At 49.3% G+C, this 24,051-nt stretch overlaps 1 protein-coding gene across 2 annotated transcripts in view; it reads right to left on the minus strand.

The window, feature by feature from the left end:
• The window catches only part of Nav2 (neuron navigator 2), a 329,324-nt gene that overhangs the window by 148,473 nt on the left and 156,800 nt on the right, over positions 1–24,051 (minus strand). For both annotated transcript variants that reach the window (XM_051174388.1, XM_051174387.1), the window contains one exon: positions 21,706–21,872. In XM_051174388.1, coding sequence (XP_051030345.1) covers positions 21,706–21,872 — 167 coding nt within the window. The remainder of the gene's footprint in view (positions 1–21,705; positions 21,873–24,051) is intronic.

Consider the following 24,051-nt stretch of genomic DNA (forward strand, 5'->3'; position numbering starts at 1 on the left):
GCTACTGTCACTTGAAAACGTGTCTGAAGGCACTTTCCTGCCTACATCTTCTCCAAAGCCTTTGGGGGAACAGGTCTGATAATTGGGCCTGGGAAAATGTTTGCAATTTCCTATAATTTGTCAAGGCGTCAATCTTGAACATTCAGATTTCTGAGGATAATTGAAACCAGTTGAGTTATCCTAAGTGTATGTTTCCAGAACAGCTTGGGTTGGTGTCTTTATAACCCTCTGAGCCCACTACGCCACAGAGGGCATGTGGGTGTGGCTCTGTGTCTTGGTGGCTCTGCAGGATTCTGGGGCTGGCTGAAGGAGCCATCTCTACACACTTAGGAGCAACTATTTATTATTATATTCTTATCGTCGGCATCATTATTAAACCGAGCTCTTTTGGGGACCGGCTCTCAGTGCCATCCGGACTGGCCTCAAACTCGCTATGTTGCTGAAGATGACCCTGGACTCCCGTTCATCTCTCCTCTCCCTCCCAATGCTGGGGTTACGGTTGAGCACCCCACATCTGGCTTCAGTGTCATAGATCAAGGTAGAGACTTGAACACAGTCTTTCTGTTGGCTGCTTCTTGGGGAGCACCCTTGAAGAAAGGGGGGAAGGGGACGTGAAAAAGGCCGTGGGGGTTGGGCGGCAGCATGGGCTGAGGGGGGGAGGAGCTGAGCTTTGGATACAGGCATGACCACAATTCCAAAGGCTCCTAGAAGGTCCGAGACCATGTATTTAAGTTGTTTTTATAATGCATAGCCTTTCAAAATCCCAATACCATTCTTTTCCCCCCCAGAGATGTAAAAGGCAAGCTTTTCTGTCCTGTACGAGCTACAAATTCTGAAATTTCACTTCTGGCCCTTTTGCCCCAGAGGAATTAAGCAGCCCTCAATGGCTGCGACAACTGTGTGGTGTCCACTTCAGAGTATGACAAGGTAATTATTTCTCTTCAGTGGTTTGTTTTGGATAGAACCCTGTGAAGCGATGGGTAATGAGATCCTTTGTTTTTGTTCTGGTAGCTTAAAAAAAAAAAATCAATATAAGAAAACAAGGAAGCATTGCTCCGTTCCCAAAGCTATACTTGCCACCTCCTCTCTGAGCAGGTTCAAATCCTACAAACCGTGCACCAAACTGGGAAGCCAAATGATAAAGCCTGGCTTATGCTTCACCTACGGCTTTGAAACAAGAATCGGCTCTTGAGGCCCTCCTCAGCTATTTTTGCTTTCGCCCTGCATCCGGCATATTGAAAGACACGCCATTTTAAATCCTTCCAGCTATGTGGATGAAGAGGACAAACCTGGTGTTCAATGTTTAACTGCGGCATTTGAAGTAAGGTCTCCCCCTCCTCTAGTACCTCTTCCTTCCCTGTTTTGAGACAGGGTCTCAGTTAGCACAGGCTAGCCTCCAAACATAGTATGTAATCGAGGGTAACCCTGGGCGCCTGAGTGCTGGGGTTTCAGGCATGTAGGTAACCCTGGCTTATGTGGTACCGGAGACTGAACTCAGGGCTTCACTGGTGGTAGGTTAAGTAAGTGTGCTCCCAACCGTTATACCCAAACCAGGAAGGTACCATTTCAAATGGAAGGCATCTGTCTTCTTATCATTTGAAGCCACACCTCCTTTCTCTCTTCATCTTATTCGTTCAAAATGCCAAGGAGAAACCTTGTGCTTTAATTGCTCGGGCCATTTCTCTATCTTGTACCATATATGGCCACGAGAAAGCACAGAATTGGCCATGGAAAAACTGTTCCCGTTTGCGTCCAAGGGGGGATGAGATTTCACAGAGAGACGAGAGACACTTTACAGGGGACGAGCTCGTTCCTCAGGAGATCACTGTCCACTGCCAGCAGCTTCTTGGCAGAGGGGAAGTGCTGTGTGCTGTTATAAACACGGCCCTCTACCACAGCTGGGCAAGGATCTTCCCCAAGCCTCTTGTCTCTGGCACACCAGCTTTCTGTGCTTTATCTTGGTGTAAAGGGAGGCTCCCCAACCAGTGTTAGACTAAGGAACACACTCCCAGGGAGCCAGGCAACAGGCAGGATGGGAAGAAGGAGGTCCTAATACTCATGGAGGTTTGGAAAGTGGAAGGCTAAATGGTGGTCAAACTTTTCTTTTCTTTCTTTCTTTCCTTCTTCCTTCCTTCTTTTCTTTTCTGTCTACAGGACTCCAAAGCCTCGCTGGCAACGAGACTATCCAAGCGCTAGTGGAATGGTGAAAAGGTGTCTTTCCCATGTCTCTTTTGTTCCACAAGCCTGCCTTTACGGAACAGTATAAGAAAAAGGTCTACCATGATAGACACTTACGACCATGGAGCCACCAAGTGGGATGGGCGACCCAAATCAGAGTCGGTAACAGACGCTCACACGGAAGCGAGGCGGTGAGGCACACTTCCACCCAGGATGCGCTGCGATTTGTCACCAGAACAAGGCTACCACAAAACTCCACGGCAGCCGAGGCAGTGCCAACTGAGGAGTAGCATTCAGAGCAGGGAGGATGGGGCTCCTGCCCACTGTAGAGGGCAGAACACACCAGAACAACGAAAGCAGAACCTTAGAGGTCTTGGAAAGTCCTCCCAAAGAAGGTCAAGTTCCTCTCTCTCTACCCCCGAAGAGGATGCGAGTCTCGGGGAATTATTGACTTCGCCAGCGTCTCGTGTTCAGTAAACTCTTGTTGAACACGAGCTTCTGGCCTCTGCTGTGCGACACAGCATCTGGCCGTGTCTGGACGGAGCAGCTGCTGACATTCTCACGAAGCTGCATCTGTAAGCAGCTCCAAAGGGGCTCAGTGCAGTTCAGCATGCACGTCGATGCAGAACTGCTCTCTAAGGACCTAGGGTGGAATGAGGGCATCCCAGACCTCGGTCAAGGAGTGGCTGAACTGTCGGAGCTATTCAGCTTGGAGGAGACTTAGGAGAAAGCAAAGAGAAGGGAACTCTATCACCACGGCTGTCTGCGCGCTCCTAGGTTTCCGCGTCATGACGCTGAACCAACCAAACAACAGCAAAAGGAAGAGAAATGCCTTTCAGAGCAGGCCCACCAGACAGAGAACGGGGACCCAAGCTAGCACTAGGTACGCAGAGCACACCTAGGAACAGCCAAGGGTGCCAAGGCTGGGTCTGCCATGGAAGAGGAGAGCAGCACAGTACATACATGCATGCATACATACACAGAATCAATATTGATGTTAACATGAAATCAATATTAATAACATTGCCTATGGAAGGTGGAATAGTCAACATTTACAGAGCACATATCTGCTTCCCTTCTGTTGGCTTTTTCATTTGCTACAAAGCTATTGTGGCAGATACCAATTGTCCTATCCTACCAGTAGGGACACTGAGGCTCAGAAACTGAGTAAGAGGGCTCAGGTCCAACAGATCAGAGGAGCTCAGGTCCAACAGATCAGAGGCTGGTAACGCCACTACCAAGACCACACACATCAGCCACACTTGCTACACATCTTAACTTGAGGTAAGACGCAAGCCTGGTTAGGGCTGGTGACATGACTCCGTAGGTAAAAGGCACTTGCACCCAAGACTGATGACCTGAGATCGAGCCCTGGAATCCACAAGGTGGAAGGAGAGAGACAATTTTTGCAAGCAGTCCACCGACCTGTGCATGCCCACACATTCATACAAACTAAGTATTTGTATTTAAAAAAAAAAAAAAAATCAAAGCTCGGGCCCTTCTTCTGGTACAAGACACAGGTTCCAGAGACTTCGGCATCATCTGCTAACCTTTAAGGCCTTCCCTCAGGAAAGTGATTCTTCCCCTCTGGGAGGCTCATTTTAAAAATGAGGATGTCAGTTTAGTAATAATTTAAGTATGGTTTTTGTTCTTCTGAGTTTAGGATGCTGGCAAGATGTAATCTCTCTGCCGCTATTATTTTTTCTTTCTATCAATCAAACTCAAAAGGCAACCAAAGAAGTAGCTTATTGTATTCCTGAGGGGGGATCATGCAGAAGGCAAGCGCTGAATTGGACCATTATTCACTATCTGTGATCACGTTAGGCCAAATGTGCGGGGACCAGAGAAAAAAGGGAGTCATTTATCCTCATCCTGCCAAGAATGCAGATGCTTGGTATCAGATAGATCAAATGATTTCAGGGGTTCATGGATGTCACTGGTCCGCACAGAACCTCCAGACTTCTAAGCCTTTCGCCTGGCAGTTGTCTTCTTAATGGAAAATATATTTGGGGAGGGGGAGTGTGGGGGAATCCGTAGTGGCAGAGTCTGCTCATTCGGCTCACTTGCCGAATCAGGAAGTGATTCCTTCAGGTGTCAGCTCTGTCTGTTTCATGCAGAGGGCCTGGCTGTGGCGAGCTGGCTACGGGGTGGGTATTTTGAAGTAGAGCACTCATTCAGTGACCCTCTGTAAGGCCGATGCATCTTTTACAAATCAGATAGTCATGACAAGGCACAAAGAAAGCCAAGGGCCATCTTATTCTACTCCATGCCACACGGGCTACACGACCTGGCGGGTTCAAGTCCAGCTTAGTCACTAGTAACTTGAGTAACTTCCTCTGGAGAGGCTCCTGATCACCCATAAGTAAAATAATAATAATGATGATGATGATGATAGTAATAATAATAATAAAACCAGGTGACTACCATCCACTGAGTGTCAAATACTATGCCAAGTGTTTACACCATTTAGCTGCACAAATTCATCTCAAATCATGAGTTCTGGGTGGGTAAGAAAGGCAGGGAGGACCTGAATTTCATACCCAGAACCCACATTTAAAAGAGCCAGGCACGGTGTGTGCACCTGTGATCCCAGCAACGGGAAGGTGAACACGGAAGCTCTCCACGGCTCACCTGTCAGCCTAGATGAACTGATGAGTTCCAGGCTAAGGAGGGACGCTGTCTAAACACAAGGAGAATTACTTGAGGAACAAACCTGGATATTACCCTCTGACCCATGACCCCTGACCTCCACACACATTCGCACATGCCCACACAAATAAAACATAAAAAAAAAACCCAACTCATTATTTTGTACAAGCTCTTTATGAAATGAGTTGGCTGCAGCTCAGATGTTAACTCCTTGCCCTAAGTCCTAGCTGATATGAGGTCGAGTAAGGCTTTGAACACTGAGGTCAGTGCTCTTAGCAGACTGTCCTCGGCAGGAACAGAAAGCATGGCTCTCTTGCTCTCCCACAGGGAATAAAACAGTGTTGGGAAATGCCAACACTTCTACACACACACATAACACACACACACACACACACACACACACTTTCACCCTCCACAAACGTCAATCTTTTTTAACATTAACCGAGTGGAGCTACACCACGTTTCGGTGCCATTACTGTCTGTCCTAAGCTGAGCAAGACCAGGAGGCCTCCTAGGAGCTCTCTCCGGTCTCCAGCACTATTGTGCATCCAGAGATGACTGAAGATGCCTGGCAAGCTTCTCTTTGTCCCTTCTCTCCGCCAGGGCCCATGTGCTTTGGCTACCTTGCCAGGCTTGCTGGAGGCAGCTCAATTTGTGCACAGCTCATTGTCTAGTGTGATGACTCAGCCACTCCTGACTGATGTGGTCTATTCTGGTGAGAATCGCAAGGCCTCTCCCCTCAAACGAGGGTGAGCAAAGACGCATAGAGCTTCTAGCTACAGTATGGAAACCTATAGGTCCACTCTTGGACCAGGTTGTAGCTTTTCAGACTAACACAAGACTAAGCATCTCCCACACTGTTCTAGTGGGTCTTTGCCAACCGAAGTGATGCCAACTTCTGGATGTTCGGCAACCAGGGATAGGATTGCCGCTCCAAGTCACTTGGTTCCATCCCCTTGGGATTCTAAGACGATCACAGGCATGGCATTTGCTCCTTGCCTCCGCCCTATCCCATCCTGTGCCTGTACTTTTTCTTTCTCAGTATGCTTTTGTTCCAGGTGCTGAGGCTAGGGCAATGAGTCTATGGTTTAAACCTTCAGCAGCCTCCAGCTCTCAGCAAAGTGGCAGACTTGGAGACTTAGGAGCTGGAACCTAGTCCGGGGGGGGGGGGACTGCTGGGTCCTGGAGACACTGTGCCCTCTCCACCTTGCCGCTCCGTCTCTCTCCGGTCCGAAGACAACCGTCAATGGACTGAAACCTTTGTAACCAACCAACACCTCAAATTGTTCTTCCTTCTTTCCGCTCGCCTCAGGCATCCTGGCTCAATGGCGGAAATGCCGACAAACTCAGGTGTCATTGCTGGGAGTGAGTGAGGACAAAAAGAAAAATCATTTAAGCATCACTAACAACTCTCTGTCTCCTTCACAGAAGTTTTGGGACTCTATTCTTTGTAAAGCAGGACAAGAAAATAGTGTCCAGACTCCCACATCCAGTGATTAAAATCAAACACTCGAGAACAAAATATACAGACTCCGTACTTAATCAGGGTAAAAGTCTGGTCAGCCAAATGTATTCACGACACCAATCACAAGCAGGGGTTCCAGGGGTCTCTCTGTTCCATCCAAATGCAATGAAAAAATGGGACTTATTACTCAAGTGGAATGTTCCTCCCCAAGCAGTCAGCACAACCACACGCCTTTCATTCAGTTGCATGGACCGAATTTGTTTCCACAATGAAGAAAACTTACAATGTGAACTCCCAGTCCCCACTGGGAAAAAAACAAAAAGACATGTGGACTTGGCTCTTTGATGCTTTCCTAAATATGCCCCAGTAGCCAGGAAGGAGTAGACGGGTTCCAAACAACACCAAACTGACCCTTGACTCAAACCAATCCTAGCTATCAACTCTCCAGCTCCAGGGAAGTGGCTGAGCTCTCCTCGCCTAGAGTCAGGTTTTTTTACAGACAGAGACCCACCATCCTGTAGTGAGATAGTCCTTCTGTAGCACTGACCACGCCCATTGGGGGGTGGAGCCATGGGCGGAAGTGACCTGTGGAAGGAGGTCGGAGGGGGCCAGGAAGTCGCTCTCTTTCTGGCGGGACTCTGACAGGAGAGCATCGGGTTGAATTTCCTGGTGTTCATCTGTCTAGGTTGTAAGTTATTTCTCCCTGAATAAACATCTATTCGGCCTATTTGTTTATCCTGATCCTTATTTACCGCAATACCATCCCCTTTATCCTCGGTGGCAAAGATGCCTGGCATCGGCCCCCACACTGGGGCAGACCAGCTTGCTCATACCACTCCCCTCCTGCTGAGGGCACTGTGAAGCCTGTTTTTACACAACTGTAAATTTGAGAGCAGGGGAGGTTGACAGCTTCACGGTCATCTGTGAGGATTAACGTATCTACAGGACAAAGCTGTGGAGCGAGGGGATGTCAGATGCCACCTTCCCTAGAGAAGGCCTCGACAAGCCATGTGGGTCAGCAGCCGAGACCCTGGGGGATGGCTCCTACCTGGCAGAGGGAGAAGAAGAGAATAATCACTAAGAGACACAAGGTGTGTGATGTGAGCCGCGCGTGAGCTGTGGCCAAGACAAGGTATTCTACAAGCGGATGCCGGACAGCTCGCAGAACCCTAGGTCGGCTTCTGTGTTCAGGGCGGTAGGCTGGAACACAGACAACCTCCACAGTGGCAAGATGAGGGAGCAGCCTGCAGGATCCTTCCAGATGATTCTGTCGGTTCTCCAGAGGCAGGCAGGTCCTGCCAAGCATCTAGGTGTTCTGGTGCCAGACCGGGTGGTTGCTGCTTCTAAACGGGGATGCCCTCTCCGGGGCTTAGCTGTCCTCTCTCTCTTCCTCCCTCTCCCTCTCCCTCTCCCTCTCCCTCTCCCTCTCTCTCTCTCTCTCTCTCACACACACACACACACACACACACACACACACACACACACACACGCTCTCATCCACTCTCCTAACGAGGGTCACAACTGATACACACTCTTCCCCCATCCTCTCTCTGCCCTTCATAGGTTGGTGCCGTTGGTAATCAATACTAGGCTCATGAAGATGTCCTCTAAGATAGAAGTCAGTAAGTCAGGTCAGGCCCATTGTCTGCTTTTGTAAATAAAATAACAGCCATGCTTCTTCAGCAACAGGCTTCCATAAGAAAAAGTGCCAGGATGTGGTTGGAAGTGGTGGGCTGCTGGGGTATTCCTGACTAGGGAAGGACACCTCCCCGCACACTTTAATCAACAGGAAACAGGAAAGGCAGAAAATTGAGGCCTTTCTATGTTCTTAATAAATCCCCAAACACAAAAATACACAATGTACCAGGCAATGCCTCCCCTTTATTGAAAACAAGATCCAATTAGGCATCCTAAATGTTTTTCAAGCGGTTCCTGGCCTGGATATGTTACATAAAACAGGGCTCCGTGATTCAAACCTGCTGTCAATACAGAGGTGGAGGAAGAGAAATTCTGCAGCTGTCCAGCCAGAGTCCTGGAGGGGCTGCTCTCTTGACAACCCCACGCACAGAAAGAAGCCTGCTATCCCAGAGTGGGAGCTAAACCAAATAAACCTGGCAGGATCACTTAGGAGAGTCTTCAAACAGCAGCCAGGCATGCATGGGCTCCCCTGGACAACTCGGGTTACATGGCCTGCCCTCCCTTGCCTTCAGTAAATCTGCACCGAAGGTCTGTTCAGTCTAGATTTTCTCCGGGTTGCCAGTAAGTTTCCTGCTCGTGGAAGTTAAGTCTGTGGTGGAATGTGCCGGGTGAGCAAATTGTGTGGAGTGTGGGCCCTTGTGGGAGGTGTCTGGCTGGGCACTGAAGGGACGGAGGAGCTGGGAGCAGGGTGGGGCCCGGGACAATTAAAAGTTATTTTATTAGCATATATTAATTATACATCATAATTAGTTTCTTTGTGATATCTCTCTCTCTATATATATATATATAGTGTGTGTGTATGTCTCTCTCTGTCTCTGTCTCTCTCTCTATATATATATATATAGTGTGTAGTGTGTGTATGTCTCTCTCTGTCTCTGTCTCTCTCTATATATATATACATACATACATATATATATATATAGTGTGTGTGTGTGTGTGAGAGAGAGAGAGAGAGAGATACATCCATTTGAAATACTAGGAAATGCATAAATGTAGGCCAGGGGATGACATGAGGTGCCATGCTGTTATCGCTGTCTTATTCTCTTTAAGCAGGCTGTCCCGTTGCACCAGGAGCTAGGCTGGCACCACCAAGTCCCAGCAAAGCTGTCTCTACCTCCCACAGCACTGCAGTTACTAGAGTCTGTGTGGCCATGCCGGCTTTTCTTTACATGGGTGCTGGGGATTCAAATTCAGGTCCTCATGCGTGTACAGCAAGGGCCCTTACCCACTGAGCCATCTCCCTAGACTCTACACAATACATCTGGGTAACATTCATCCTCCACACCTTCTTTCTCCCAGCTAGTCTCCCTCTCACTCTCATGGCTTTTCATATTCATCCCATGGTTGGAAGAAACATGCCCCAACGAACTTGCTCCCGTGTGTGTGTGTGTGTGTGTGTGTGTGTGTGTGTGTGTGTGTGTGTGAGATCTTCAGTTAAACCAAAGGGTGTTTTCATGATGGTAGTCATTGGAATCTACTCACTTACATATCCATGGATGGATGCACTCATTCATTTAAAGCATGTCCGTATCAGGGCACGCAGTTCAGAAGTGACCAGGCATTCTAACACGTCTCTCCTTTTCAGTCATTGTCTGTGAGCAGCACAGGGTTTAAAGTTCAAGTGTATTTAAGGGGAATGTAAATGTTTGCTCAAAGCTGTGGGTGTTTGAAAGCAGGAAGTCGTTTTCAAGTTGTTCAGATGCACACAACGACCACACCCCCACCCCACCCCACCTACTCTGCAGGGGAAGAGGCAGAAATATTCCTAAGAGTTCAGGTGTAAATCCCAAGTTCATTTTTTTCCTATGTCAGGAACACCGGCCCAAAGTTCTCCTTACTTTGACAGTTTGCTGCTCTGTCCCGAGTATCCAATAAAATCCCACATCGTAACATGCCCACCTAAAGGCAACCAACCTTTTGTCTGCCCCATAAGTGGACAAAGTAACACCCCCGCCCCGTCAGAATCACTTCAGTGGCTGAGGGAACTCCGAGCAGGACAGCTACATTTTCACGACAGCCTTGGGGGCTTGGGATCCTGCCAGCCCAGGGCTCTACCACTGAGCCAGCAGTTTCTTACACCTAGAGCAGGAAGCACTGTCCCTTCGGTTTCGAGTCTGGAAAGTTCTCCCCGTTCCCCAGGCAGATCTCTGCTGGTCTTTCCACCCCTGCTGGACTATGGGCATGTCCCTGACTGGTCTGTAAGGGCCACTGGGTCATCCACAGTCCAAGACAAAGTGGGAAGTGATCACGAGGTCCCAGCTAGGTGCCAAGTCGGAGCCACACAGTTCCATTTTAATGTCTGCCCTTCAGTTCTTCCAACAGGACAAGCATGCTCCCACCCTCACGGAAGCCAATTGTCCAGAGCACTGTGCTGGGTGTGGCTCAGTCAGCCACTGCACCCGAGACGGTCTCTGGTCATCTTCAATGGATTCCCACTTCCTCCCTCCCCATGCCCCCCCTGAGCATTTGTCACTGTTCTCTTGATTTCTTCCTAGTTAAATCACCGTTCAGATCAGAGCTCACTTCTCCCACGATGCCGGCTGGACTCCTCTGAGGTTAGATGGGATGCTCTGTCTAGAGCTCTATAAAGATATTCCCCATAGGGTCACAGGGCTCCCTGGCCCCTAACCAGACCCTGTGCTCACAGGAGCAGAGCTACCTTGTTCAGTGCAGTATGCTGTCCCCATGCTCCACACATAGCTGGACACGCTGTCTCTTGTGTTCTAAGCACAGCATTGGGCACACGCCGGCAAGTCAGGGACCTTACAACCAATGGAGGTGGTTGCAATTGCTTTCAGCTTACAAATCTTTCCTGAGCCCTTCTTTACCTCCATTAAGGAAATCCATACACACACACACACACACACACACACACACACACACCAACAAAAAAAAACCCTGTCTCAAAAAATCAAAAACTCTAACTAAAACGAGCAAACCAAAGGACTGGCTCCCGAGCATGGAAGACTTGTTCACGCCTCAACTCTGGGCCTTGCCAGTCCTACAATAGGCAGATTGTCCAACCGCTCTGAACCTGAGCTTCTTTCTGTCTTGAAAGCAGAGGACATAATGGTGCTCGATAGTACTGATAGGAGGGACCCGGTGAGACCACACAGGCAAAGACCAAAAACATCTCTTCCAGGCACCCAAGAGTCAGTGACTCAGTAATGAGGGCACCCGCTGCTCCTGCCACAGCAGCTCTCCGTGCCCAGCCTTGAAAGCACGACCTCAAATTAGTTATGAGACGGGTACTGTTGACACAGGGGCAGGCTTTATGACAGTGGGGAAGGGGATGGAGGAATGCCCTTCTGTATATATATTTCTCCTATTGGTTGGCAAATAAAACAGTTTGGCCAATAGCGAACAGAGGCAGGAAGATGGACAGGCAGGACCAGGAGACATCTGGGAAAGGTAGGCAGAGAGGCACAAGGAGAGTCGCCATGTAGTGGAGGAAGGGGTAAGAGGTCCAGAACCTTCTCCGGTAAGATAATACTTACATTAACAGACATGGGTTAATAAGTAAGAGAGAGCTAGTCAACAAGAAGCCCTAGTCATCGGCCAAAAGTTTTATAACTGATAAAGCATCCATGTGCTTGTTGGGGCTGAAGCAGCTGTGGGGCCTGGCAGGACATCTCCAGCAACAGGGAGGCAGGGAGAGGGACGTGGAGGGCGAGGAAGGGACTAGGGAAAGGGCTGGAGGAAGGACGGGGAGGGGAGGGGAGGGGAAGCAAGAGGAGAAGGATGAGAAGAGACGGAAAAGAGAAAGAAGAGGGGGAGGGGGACAAGAAGGAGCCGTCAGCGAGGAGGATGGGGGGGCAGGAGGGAGAGGCGTGGGAGGAGAATGGCTTCCTTGAAGTCGCCCCTTTGCAATCTTTACATCTTCAACAAAAGAAGAGAAGAAAAAGACCAGCCCAAAGCTATTCCTAAAGACATGCGCTTTCCAAGAGAAAACCCACAGGGCCCTGGGCTGCAAACCACAGAAAGCCACGTGCTCTTCAACAGCCAGGCACCTCCCGATGACCCCGAAGCTGGGCTGCACGCTGAGGACAGCAGCTCCCCCGACCGCAGGGAGCCAGGCTCTGTGCCCGTCCGGATGGGAGACCAAAGGCTGGCGCCTTGGCCCTCACTCAAGCCTGGGCAGCGCTGGGTGCTCTGGGAGCCGTGGGTACTGAAGGAGCATCAGCTACCCGCTCAGGGCTCCACTTACTGCTGTGGGTGTGCCTGTGACGAGAGAGGGGGTGCATTCCTAATCTGGAGACCACACCTGATGAGCTCAGCCTCTCCTCAGTATTGTAAATGGTTTCTCAGGCTGTGCACTGTCCTAGGACCCCCTCCCCCCCATTTTATAAGCACCGCTTGGCTCCATTTTGAGGGCTAAGAATGACTACGGGCTCCGGGGACCTGAACCATTTGTGGGCACCGCCCATCGAGCAGACTGACAGGCTGACTGAATTCTAGGACTAGAAAGAGGGCCGCCCTATAATACTATCGGGGTAAACTGAGGCTGCAAGGAGCCATGACCATGCTGAAACCATGCGAGTGAAACCAGACCAAGGAAAAGGTGCAGTCCTTCATCTGAACCCCACAAAACGGTGGACGCCTAATATTTCAACGGCATTGTGTGCATCATGAACCAACCAGGAGAGGGCTCCACAGCTATTCCTAGAGCTTTGCTGGACAGCTGTCCGTGGGGCCAGCTAGACCACTGGTCTACACGTTTGCTGTCTGGACCCGAACCTGACCTTTGTCTCCTGCTCATCACCAGTTTCCTGCACCCAGTTCTGGTCTTGGATATCACAACTGAAATCTGTAGCTTTGTTCTTAAACCTGGCCTTAGCAGGTCACTAGCGGCTTCCTCCTGACACTGATGTCCTGTGTTATCAATACAGACTCTTTCCCAGCCCACCCCGGAAACCGCCTGGGCTCTGCAGAGGGGTGGAGGGGGCTTTAACTTGTATTTGGTCTGTGATCCACATGTATGCATATAGTTATACAGACATTTACTGTGTGCTGTGAGAGACGTTAGTCACTAAGATCGGAATAAAAGAATTGGTGTTTGCCCTGGCCAGGCTAGCGAGGTAGACAGGACTATATGACAGATAGCTGTCACTGAAATCACTAAATGATATGAACGTGACAAATTCTAGCACTGGTATAGTACACTCGGGCACTATTCCTTCACAGCGGCATTAAAGTTAAATAGATACAGGGAGGGATTAAAGCTAAATAGGGACAGGGAAGGAAGATCAAAAAGTCTTTGTCATCCTTGAAGACAAAGCAATCCCTTTCATCATGGAGAACCCGAGGCCTAGTGCAGGGAAGGCGTTTGAAACACCAACCCCACAGGGAAGGATTAACTATTGGGGAATGTTCTTCTGGGTACGTTTCTCTTATTGGTAAATGAATAAAACACCGATTGGCTGAGTGGCTGAGACAGGAAGTGACATAGCTGAGCAGAATCAGGATATAAACAGGGACAAACAGGAAATTGCTCTCTTCTCTGCAGAGATGCTTAGCAGACGCCATTTGAGACGGCAAAGGGGTAAGAGGTCCTGATCCTCTCTCCGGTAAGATAAGACCACGTGGAAATACTTAGATTAATAGGAATGGGTTAATAATTAAGAGCTAGCCAAATAAGAAACACTAGTAACAGGCCAACAGCTTTATAACTAATTTAGTGTCCCATGTGTTCATTTGGGGCTGAAGCGGTGGCGGGGCCTAACCCGGACCAAAAGCCCCTCCTGTACATCACAGAAATCTGCAGTCAGGACACCTGCTTCGCTACAGAAAGGACACTGCGCTGTTGTGAGGTGGAACCCACCACCAGAACACAAAACACACACACCAGGGCATGTTCAAAAGTTTCCAGCGACACAGAACTGTGCGTAGCACCGCAATCTTGTTTTTCAATCACCTCCATCAAAGCATAAAGAAACTACACAGCCACTTGGAACCGCACCTCATTCCCTGACCCAGCCTCAAGCAGGGTCACTCTCTGTCTCCAGAGATTTACCTCTTTTGGACATTTCCGAAAACACGTGACTGAAGAGACACCTCTAAATTGTTTTTCCATTTATTCCTGCACTAAACACACAATTACTTAACATTATTCAGCACTATGCAGGATACTGGGGCTTTTGACACTGAGCATGAAGTTGTCATCAACAAAGTACACGTTTGAGAACTGCACGGTTAACTCTTAACCCCCTCCCGAATCTCACTCACACAATGTTGGTTGGCCTCATTCTTAGCGATCATGGGCTGCCAGCTGGACCCAGAGATATTAATCAAATAATTGCCCAGCTAGAATGCCAAGTTATGTGTGGCACTTGGTGAGGTAAAAAGCCTTACTTATGGGGGTGAGTGTTTTGTCTGCATGTATGTATGTGTAGCATGTATGTTCCTGGTGCCTGTGGAGGGCAGAAGGGTCTTCTGGAACTGGAGGTATGGATGGTTGTAAGCTGCCATGTGGATTCTGGAGACCAAACTCAGGTTCTCTCTAAGAGTAACAAGTACCCTTAATCACTGAGCCAAATCTCTACCCCCCCAAAAAGTTATTTTTCATTTATTTATTTAGTTTCTTTTTGAGACAGGGTTTCTCTGTGTACCCTTGGCTGTCCTAGAACTCACCCTGTAGACCAGGTTGGCCTCAAACTCACAGAGATCCATCTGCCTCTGCCTCCCCAGTGCTGGGATTAAAGGTGTGCGCCACTATACCTGGCTACACCCGAAATTAGTTTTTAATGAGACTTCACCCATACTTTCTAACTGCTTACCAATCGATTAGCTGGTCAATACTGGAGGCACCAGCCACTTGTGGTCACTGAAGAAAATTAAAATGAGTGCGTTAAGAATTTACATTCAGGGTCTGGGAGATGGAAAACGGTAGTTGCCACCAAATCTGACGGCCTGAGTTTGATCCCGAGATCTGTATGACGGAAGGAACTGACTCCAAGTTGCCCTCTCATGTCCACGCGGGTGCTGTAGCGCACACACACACCCTCCACCCACACAGAGACGGCTCAGTGGGAAAGAGTGATTGTTACACAACCAGGAGAACCTGAGTCCAGACCCCCCAGAATTCAAGTAAAAAGTTGAGCGTGGCTACACCTGTAAGCCCAACACTGGGACAGGGGAGACAGATACGTAAGGGACCCTAGGAGTTGCTGGCTGCCGGCCTAGCTCTTGGTTCAGTGGAACGCTGTCTCAAGAGCATGCGCACACCCAACACAAATTCAGCTCCTTGAACACACTTACCCTATCTCGGGTACAGACGGTGGCAACCATGTCAGACTATGTGCACCCTGGCCAAAAGTTCAGCTGAGCAGAAGGCACAGAGGCCTTTACAGGCTACAGGCACTGGCTGTCCGAAAACACGGCTCCTCCTGGTACCAGGGACTCACCCACGCAGATGGAGAATGCGCACGAGGAAGGGCTCTTGACGAGGAGCAGGGGGTGGGCTGTGAGTCCCAGTGCTGCCCCCAGAATCTGGAGCCCTCCCCAGCCCGGCCGCAGGCCTCCAAAGCTCTCTGCTTAGCTAAGCCTTCCAACAGGCAAGTGTGCCAAAGCATCTGGAGAGACTTCAAGGAAGTCAGCCTCCACCTTGGCTGTCTGATGATTTGTGGAAAGTCTCGTGCCAGAAGGTGATCTGAGGGACTCCCTAATGAGACCGGGCAGCTCTGATCAGTGTGCCGCAAGCAGTGGCCACTTCTATCGTCAAGACCAGTGAACTCCTGCTCACCAAGAGCCCAAGGCCAGAGAGCCAGGCTCAGGTTGTGCCCACCCCTGTCCACGGATAGCTTAATCAGTTTATCTCTGCTCTCCTTACCCTACCCAAAGACACTCAGGTCCCTAGCTCCCAGGAACAACCCAGAAGGGCTTCTCAAATTGTGGGTTTGGACATGTTAAGATAACCAGAGTTTCCACACTTGGGGGTGATGAGAAAAGCCAGAGGAAAAACTAAAATCACACACAGAGAAAGCGCTGCTAATCAAAGAGCCTTTTGTTCTAAAGCCACTGCAGGACAAACGGCCCCGGGTCGCCTTTCTTAGTGAAGCCCCCTTTCCTTCAGACCCCACAGAAAGGGCTGTCTTCTGTACTCCAGCTACTGGACAGAAAGAGAGAAAGAGACCCATGTGCCTCCCAAACTTGCCCTTCTCAATCAATGCTTCCATCTTAAATCCCCCTCCACAGCGAGCGGTTACTGGCAGATTGCACCAATCAATAAGCTGCATTTCTAAGATTCCGCAAGCAAAAACTAACCACACTGATGTTTACCTGGTGAAGGCAAGTGCTCATTTGCTAGGAATGCCCTCTGGAGACAGGTCATTCTGGTTCTAATGTCCTGTTTCAGATTTAAAAATTAAAAAAAAAATGGCACGTGGATACAGGTTCCCATGGAGGCCAGAGGCATCGTCCCCTGGGAGATGGAGCTTCAGGAACTTAGGAGTCGCCTGCACTCAGAAGCCCAGGCTGCTGGGCTCTGTCACTCAGAAGCCTGTGGCCTAGGGTGATGAGGATGTTTTGGCTCCTCAGTTCTGCACATCCCCCTGCCCCCCAGAGTTGTGGGCAATGCCACAGTAAGAGCTGAGAATATTCTCATTACCATCGTGACGGGCGAAAGTGATGCCTGCCTACTATGCCAGACTTATTTGTTGTGTTAGATGGACCAGGAACAGCCCCCAAGTCTCCTTCTCCGTGTCACACGCCCTCCTCAGTATGATTCTGAAGCTATGACCCACCCTTGTGACTAAAGGCAGAGTTTCTCCTCCAGGGCCCCTGGACTTTTATTGAACACACTTAGACATCCTTAGGCCCGGGGTTACTCTCCCAAGCGGAGGAAAGGAAGGATGGGAACCATGCCTGGGTGGGAATGTAGACAACCTGTAATAATTCATGTTTCCAACAGGGTGCCTTGGGTCAGTGGTTAAGAGCACTGGCTGCACTTCCAGAGGACCCAGGTTCAATTCCCAGCACCCACAAGTTCAAACCATCTGTAATTCAGTTCCAAGGGATCTGATACCCTCTCCTGGCCTCTGTGAGCACTAAGGAGCGTGAGAGGTACACCGGTGTGCACGCAGAAAAGTAGCCCATACATAAGACAGTAAGTTTCTGTTGTTGTTTTTTGTTAAAGAAAAAACAAAACAAAACAAAACAAAAAAAACCTCTAGGCAGAGATAAACTGTCATCACAAGACTCAGGCAGCAGAGGGCAGCAGAGGCTCAGTGTCTTGAACTACCCAGTAATCAAACAAAACAAAAACACAGCTGTGGGCTTGTTGATTTTTCTCTCAAAGCCTTGCTTTTCCTAAGCTGAGTTACTACAGGCTGAGGACCAGGCAATCCGGTTTTCATTCCAGGTAAATGCTATGATTCTCTCATCACAGCAAAGGCAATGGGCTCAGGGCACAGAGAGACCTGCTTCATCTTAGGACAACCATGCTTTGATGCCGCTGGAACTTGCACTGTCACCCACAAAGCTCAAACTACAGAAGCAGCCATAGCCACGGCTACAGAAGCCATCAGGGCCGCCCCAGACACCAGGCGCGTGACTCGTGTCCCCGGTGCACATCTCTCTGCCGCTCACACAGGCATGACATTCGCAGCCAGGCTTACCACCAGTGAGGATACTGAGGCCCAACTGCCCCGGAGACAGGCCTTCCAGCTGCGGTCCCTCGTCTACAGCACCTAGACAGGCTGGGTCCCTCCCTCCCACACCAGCTAAAGAGCAGGTACACAGTGAGGCGTGAGCTGCAGTTGGGAAATGGCATCTTGCCTGATGGGTTGGTGTCATGCCCAGGGAGTCATCTTGGGCAGAGAAGGGGTCAGGTGCCTTCACGAGAAGCTCATCGTGAAGTGGCGGCTGTGGCGGACCCGGAGGGTCACAGCTCAGGTGCCTCGCCTCACTCTTGCACCTTGCGCTTAGAGGACAGGCCTTGCATGCCCGTGGAAAGGGTCGTTTCATCTACTTCAAAGTGAATATCCACTTACATACAGGTGGATGCTGTCAAACACAGAAGACAGGCTCCAAAGGCAGCCGGCGAGAACACAGCAGCCATGAGTTCATTCCGCTTGACGCTGGGCTTTCACAGTCCTCGCTTGCGCCCCCTTTCGTGGAGAGAAAGAGACTCCAAGCTCTTCAAGAGCCAAGGGCATGGAAAGCTGATGCAGGCAAGCTGACTCCCCCAGAGGACCTTCTGCTGACATACCTACACCCCATTGTATATCCCGGCCCAAGTAAGGGATCGAAACCCACCCCCCCCCCACTTATGAGATCAGCAGGGACAAGAAAGCGGAGAAAATACTTTCAAATAAAACACAACAACCTGAAGATTCGCAAGGTAAAAACCACAAAACCAAAGCGAGCTTTGAAGTCCTTGGCAATCAGTGCGTCTAGCTGCCTGAAGTGCCGGCTCTGAGAACTTTAAATATAGTTCTGACAAAACTGATGTGGAATTTTTATGGATCCCCATTTTTGAGCTCGGGCTGCATGCCAGGCTCAAGTTGATGTGGGAGACAGGGTCTCACTACCTACCAACACCCATGTAACAATAAGACACCAAGCACTTGCTAAGACTTGCAGAGCAGTCTGAAGATGGCTTTTCTTGTGACGTGTAACTAAGAAGAATAATGGTCTTCCACCTTCATGGCCTTGGGGATGATAGAGCGCCAAATACGAACTCAGAGACACGTATCAGAAGGGCAAGGGCTATAAAGTCCGGGGGCCATATTTGTGTAGTGACTTTGAAAGCTGGCAGACTGATAATCTGTGATCGTACCTGGAGAAACAAGCTCTCACACACAGAAGTTAGCGTGCATACATGTGTGTGTGCGAGAGAGAGAGAGAGAGAGAGAGAGAGAGAGAGAGAGAGAGAGAGAGAGAAAGGAGACTATGAAAGGGAAGAAGGAGAAGAGAGGATGCTGGTCTTCTAAGACCCCCGTCTCCCCATGATGGATGGCAGTCCAAAGAAAAGAGTAATTCTGCAGCTGTGTCCAGATGCAGCTATCCTCAGCTCTACCCGGAAAGGGTCTACCCATCACTGTGGCAACTTCAGACAGGTCCACTGCGGAACTCGAGTTTAATGAGAAAATGAAAGCATCAGGTCTGTTCTTAGACCAACCCCCACGCCAGCACCAGGAAAAGTTTGTTTCAGAGCAGCTCACGCCTTCCCGAGCTCCCATCCTGACACTAAGGGAAAGCAATGCAGTGACACCAGACTCTCCCCCCAGAGTGAGCCTGGCTAAGGCATCTCTGTGCTCACGACGCCTAACGCCTCTGTATGGCACTCGTGGGCACTCCTCCTCCCCACGTACTTCTGGGAAGCAGCACTTCAGCTCCTTAGCGCCTACAACCAGCCCGATCGATGCCAGCCCCATCCTAGTCTCCATTCACGGTCACAAGCAAATGAAGGAAAGAGGTGCTGCCACTCGATGCGCGCTGTCCCGTCAGGACCCTGGTGCAGGACGTGGATGATTACAACTCTGTCTTCTAATCACTGACTCAAAGCCGTCCCCGGCCACAAAGTGACACGCTTACAGACACTCTTCATCAGCGGCCGCGGCGCAACTCAGGCATGGCAAAATGCTAAAGGTCATCTAAGTGTCTCAGGGGGTGATGCAGCTGACCAAAACCAGAGGAGAGCCATCAGGAAGCATAACAGTTCTCATGGCAACCGGGACAATGGAAGGGCAGCTGGGCATCTCTCACCCTTCACAGTGTTTCGGGGATGGAGGGAGGGCCTCACAGGCAGAGGAGAAACCCAAAGGAGTCGTTGCTATGCCAGGCCACTGATGTCACAATAATGTCTGTGAAGAAGGCCAGATTTACCCAATAGCTTTATTAGTTCAGTACCTTAAAACGATTTGTCTTTATTTCAAAATCCATGCCCTCCAGCAAGTTCACCCTCCCTGCCTCTGCGACTACGGCGATCGGCCAGCCTTGGGTTTCGTTTTTTTTGTTTTTGTTTGTTCGTTTGTTTTTGTATGTGTTACATACACCCCTTAAAAAGAGGGAATAAATGAACTGTAACAAAGGAGGAGCCAAAAAGAAAATAGTTTTTCCTTATTGAGGTAAAACCCAAAACATTTCTATATGTGTGCGTGTGTTGCATTTATATGGCCAGACTGTGAAAGTTCTGGAAGGCTATGTACGATTTTGCTTACGGCGGTGCTTGTTAAGAAATATAAAGAGGACTTAAAAAATATGTGCTCTTGTACCATTTTGCAAACAGATGTCATTTTTGTATTCCAAGCACAGTGGGATTTAAAATTTTTATATTGTTTTATTTATGCGTGTGTCTGTATGTCTTTCTGTGTGTGGGTTACGTGCATGTGAGTACAAGAGCCTAGAGGCCAGAATAGAACACCAGATCCCCTGGAACTGGAGTTACAGGTGGTTGTGTACTGTCCACAATGGGTGCTGGGAATTGAACCTGGGTCCTCTGCAGAAGCAGCAAGCACTCTTAACTGCCGATCAATGTCCCAACCCCTCCACACACAATGTGAAGTAAAGAAGAAGGGAAGCAGGGCACGTAGCTCAGTGGCACATTTGCCTGGCATGACAAGGCTCTGGGTTTGATCCCCAGCACCACAAAAGTGAGACAAACAGACGAAATCACCCACACAGGCTAAACGAAAGCCCTTGCTTTTGTATGTGACAGAGACCTGGGGAGCATCGCATAGATGTGACTGGACCATACATCCTGGGAAAGATGTTAGCAATACTTGAGAAATCTGCTAACCCCGTAAATACATACGTACATAAGTACATACATATCTCCCCTATTCTGAAGGGGGAAAATGTAGCCGTTATCAAACTCTCAAAGGGAATCAGGCTCCTTGACCCGAGTGTTCCTGAGTTGGGGAGTAGACAGGACGGGGCTGGGTTCATACACAACATGAGGGCTGCCTGGGCTCCTAAACATTTCAGGGACAGACGGGAAGCATGCTTGCATCTCAGGAGGAAGAGTGACATGATCCAGAGTAAGTTCTAGGACATTTCCACACTATCCCAGGAAACGCTTCTGAGAGACCCAGCTCCACCTGGTGGGCAGGGCTTGTCTCCCACTGATAGAGTCATCTAATCTGCCTCAGTTTCTCTAAAGTCTTGTGGGCTTATACAAGTGAAGGTGTGTTCTACTGTCTTCCGTGGAGGTCCTCCACAGGGCCAGTCACCTTGTTTTTCCTGCATCCTGAAAGCTCAGTAGCACAGGTGGTCACACACCATTACATCATCATAACCCCAGAAGCAAGGCTGTCTGCTTCTTATGTGCAAGCCAGATGCTGACTCATTTTCAAAGGTGAAAATGCCCATATTACTAATGCTCTTTGCATCGTTTCTGATCAGCCCCAAAATGTGCCTCAAGACACTCGCATTTCCCCCAAACCATTCTACTGTACAGCATATATACTCTATGAAAATTTAATCTCAAATTTCAAATGCCATCTCGTTTCTTATCTGTAGCCAAGTGCCTTATGAGCCAGAGCCAAATAAATAACTTACTCTGGCTGGCTGCCTGGCTGTGAATATAACGATGCCTTCCCTACCATATTAATGCCACTGATAACAACCTTCTTGCTAAATGTGTGCGTGCCTAAACTGCAGTTCTTCGTCTTGTTTGCAAGCTTGATTTTGACCCCGCTCAAACTCACCCAAAGGAATGGGCTGGCTAGAAAGAAAAACTGATGAAGGCAGGACTCGAGAGAAAAACGACTCACCTTTTTCATGGTTACTTGGTGGTGGGGGCGGGGGTGGAGAAGTGACAGGTTTGGATTTGTCATAGTTGTTAAAGCTCTGGCTGCGGCGGTTGTTGGCAGCAGCCGACCCTCCACGCGCTTTGGCCTCGCTGCCCGCAGCAGCCACCCTTGCGGTAGGACCTGGAAGTCTAAAATGCAAAGGCCAAAGAGTAATTCGGTCAGTCTTAGGTGTACCATAATGTCCCGGGATGAACTGCAACCATGCAGGAGATAAGCAACAATGACAAACTCAGGCACTGGGTCTGGGGAACTGCTAGTCAAAGGTGCAATATCTCAGACAGCCTCATGATGACCCCAGGGAAGTCCAGTGGTGAAAAGGGACACAGTTCCTTTGAGTACACAGGAAATCGGAAGGAAAATCTGTGAGCTCCTTACCCTCCCAGACAGACGCTCTTACTTTTCAATATGAGTGACCCACACCATCCCCGACTCTACCCAGCGTGGAGCCTAACAGCCTAACCCGTGTGCACTGTGTATGAGATAGTGTTTGCCATAATCCAGAGGTGTGGGCATTAAAGCAAGGATTCAGCTTATAATGGTAAGAAAGCAAATGCAACCCCTCCAGCCCATCACGTCTGCAGTGCAAACCTGAGGCCTGGCTGAGCCAGCCCTTGTCTGGCTAGACACTTTCCTTCCACACCTGACAGCCTGCCTCTGTGGTATCCCTTTGAGGCTGGCACTGAACTTTTCTCTACAGTCAACATATGAGGTCATGATTCTATCTATAACAGCAGCAGGATCCAGTTAGCCTAAAGACAAATACACACTTTCCCTTTAAATGAAACCTCATTTTGGGTGGTTCTGAAAGCAAAGCTGCCAGATTTCTTTGTAGTGTGTCTAAAGATGTCAAGGAGTATTCCCTGGAGAGGTAAGGGAAAAAAGGCTCCTCAAATCAGAATGTTGGTCCAGGGACTTACTAAGCAGGCTGTTTCCAATAATTAAAGTTGAAAGATGAATACACGATGACATATTTAGTTGTATCTTTCAGTTAAAACCCACTGAGCCGTGTTTAAAAGCAACTGGGGCCTTGGTTGACCAGTGTTAGACCCAATGATAAGCCTGAGTTTTCAACTCATAAAGCTTTCAACTTTCTTTTTTGCCACGTGATTCAGCGAGCACCAAAGAAGCCCAGGGTCTGGAAGCATTTTAGATGTAAGCAGTGAATGCTTTAAACTTTTTCTTGTTGGCTCAGCAAGAAAGATGGTCGCAGAGCACACAGCAAACATGAGCCGGTGTGAGAGGGCTGTGAAACTGATCCAGTTAAGAAGCTGGCTGGGTCCCCCTCACTAGCAGCTGGGAGAGAGAGGTTGCCGATCCTCTGGCCAGTGGGTCTTTGAAGGTACTGCTCCCTACTGTCCTGGGAGAGGTTACCTCTGTGAATTTGCTACCTCTGGTTTCGAGAAATTTACTTCCGCAAAGACAGAACTGGTGCAGTTCTGGTGTCTTGGGTGGGGGCCAGATGTGTCAGCACAGCTGGTCAAGGAGCTCCAGGAATGGGACCTTAGTGTCACTTGGACCTGCTTCCAATGCGGTATCCGGCAGATCGTCCATGTCAGGTGACATGACCTCACATGCAGTGGTAGAACAGGTATTGCAGGGGCTCTTGGGTTGGACTGACTTAAGCAGCATGGCCTGCGGGAGTCTTTATCCCCATATATAGGACCGGATGGAGGAGGAGGATGGGCTTGTTGCAAGATAATGTCACAGCAGGGGCATTCCATGGTGCCAGCTTCAGTAGGGGGCTGTGACAAGCACAGAGCGGCAAGATGGAAAAGACAAACCCTTCCAGAGTTGCTGGGGTCTCCACTGTGCTCACCCCAGGCCACAGACAGCACGGAGGCCATCCAAGCAGAGGATCGCTCAGCCAACCCCAAGTCGTTCTGACTTTCTGGGAGGCAACGGTGTAATGGACAGAAAGCAGGCATTCCCACCCACAGGGCTCAGAGCCAGCCTCACATCTGACATTCATACCCCTCATCTATAACTTCTTGGGGGAAAATACCTAATGAGTGGCTGTCCATTTGAAATGGGACTTGATGCCTGGTCTGTTGTAATTACTTGGTGCCACCGAGTCCCCCTCCGGTCCTCCCTGCTTTGCAGAGATTCATATAAAGGACGCCACCATAAAGGAATCGCAAGAATCAGACAAGGAAGGACCTAAAGGCTAAGAAAAGACGAGGACAAAAATCAGTATCTGAGATCAACGTTTGCAAAGAGGCAAGATAGGCTCTGTTAAGGAGGGCTCTTTTTTCTCATTACAGAACATTCCAGAATAGAAACTATTTTGTCTGTGATGGAGAACTTGCA

This window comes from Phodopus roborovskii, unplaced genomic scaffold, assembly GCF_943737965.1.
Source record: "Phodopus roborovskii unplaced genomic scaffold, PHOROB, whole genome shotgun sequence".
Lineage (NCBI taxonomy): Eukaryota > Metazoa > Chordata > Mammalia > Rodentia > Cricetidae > Phodopus > Phodopus roborovskii.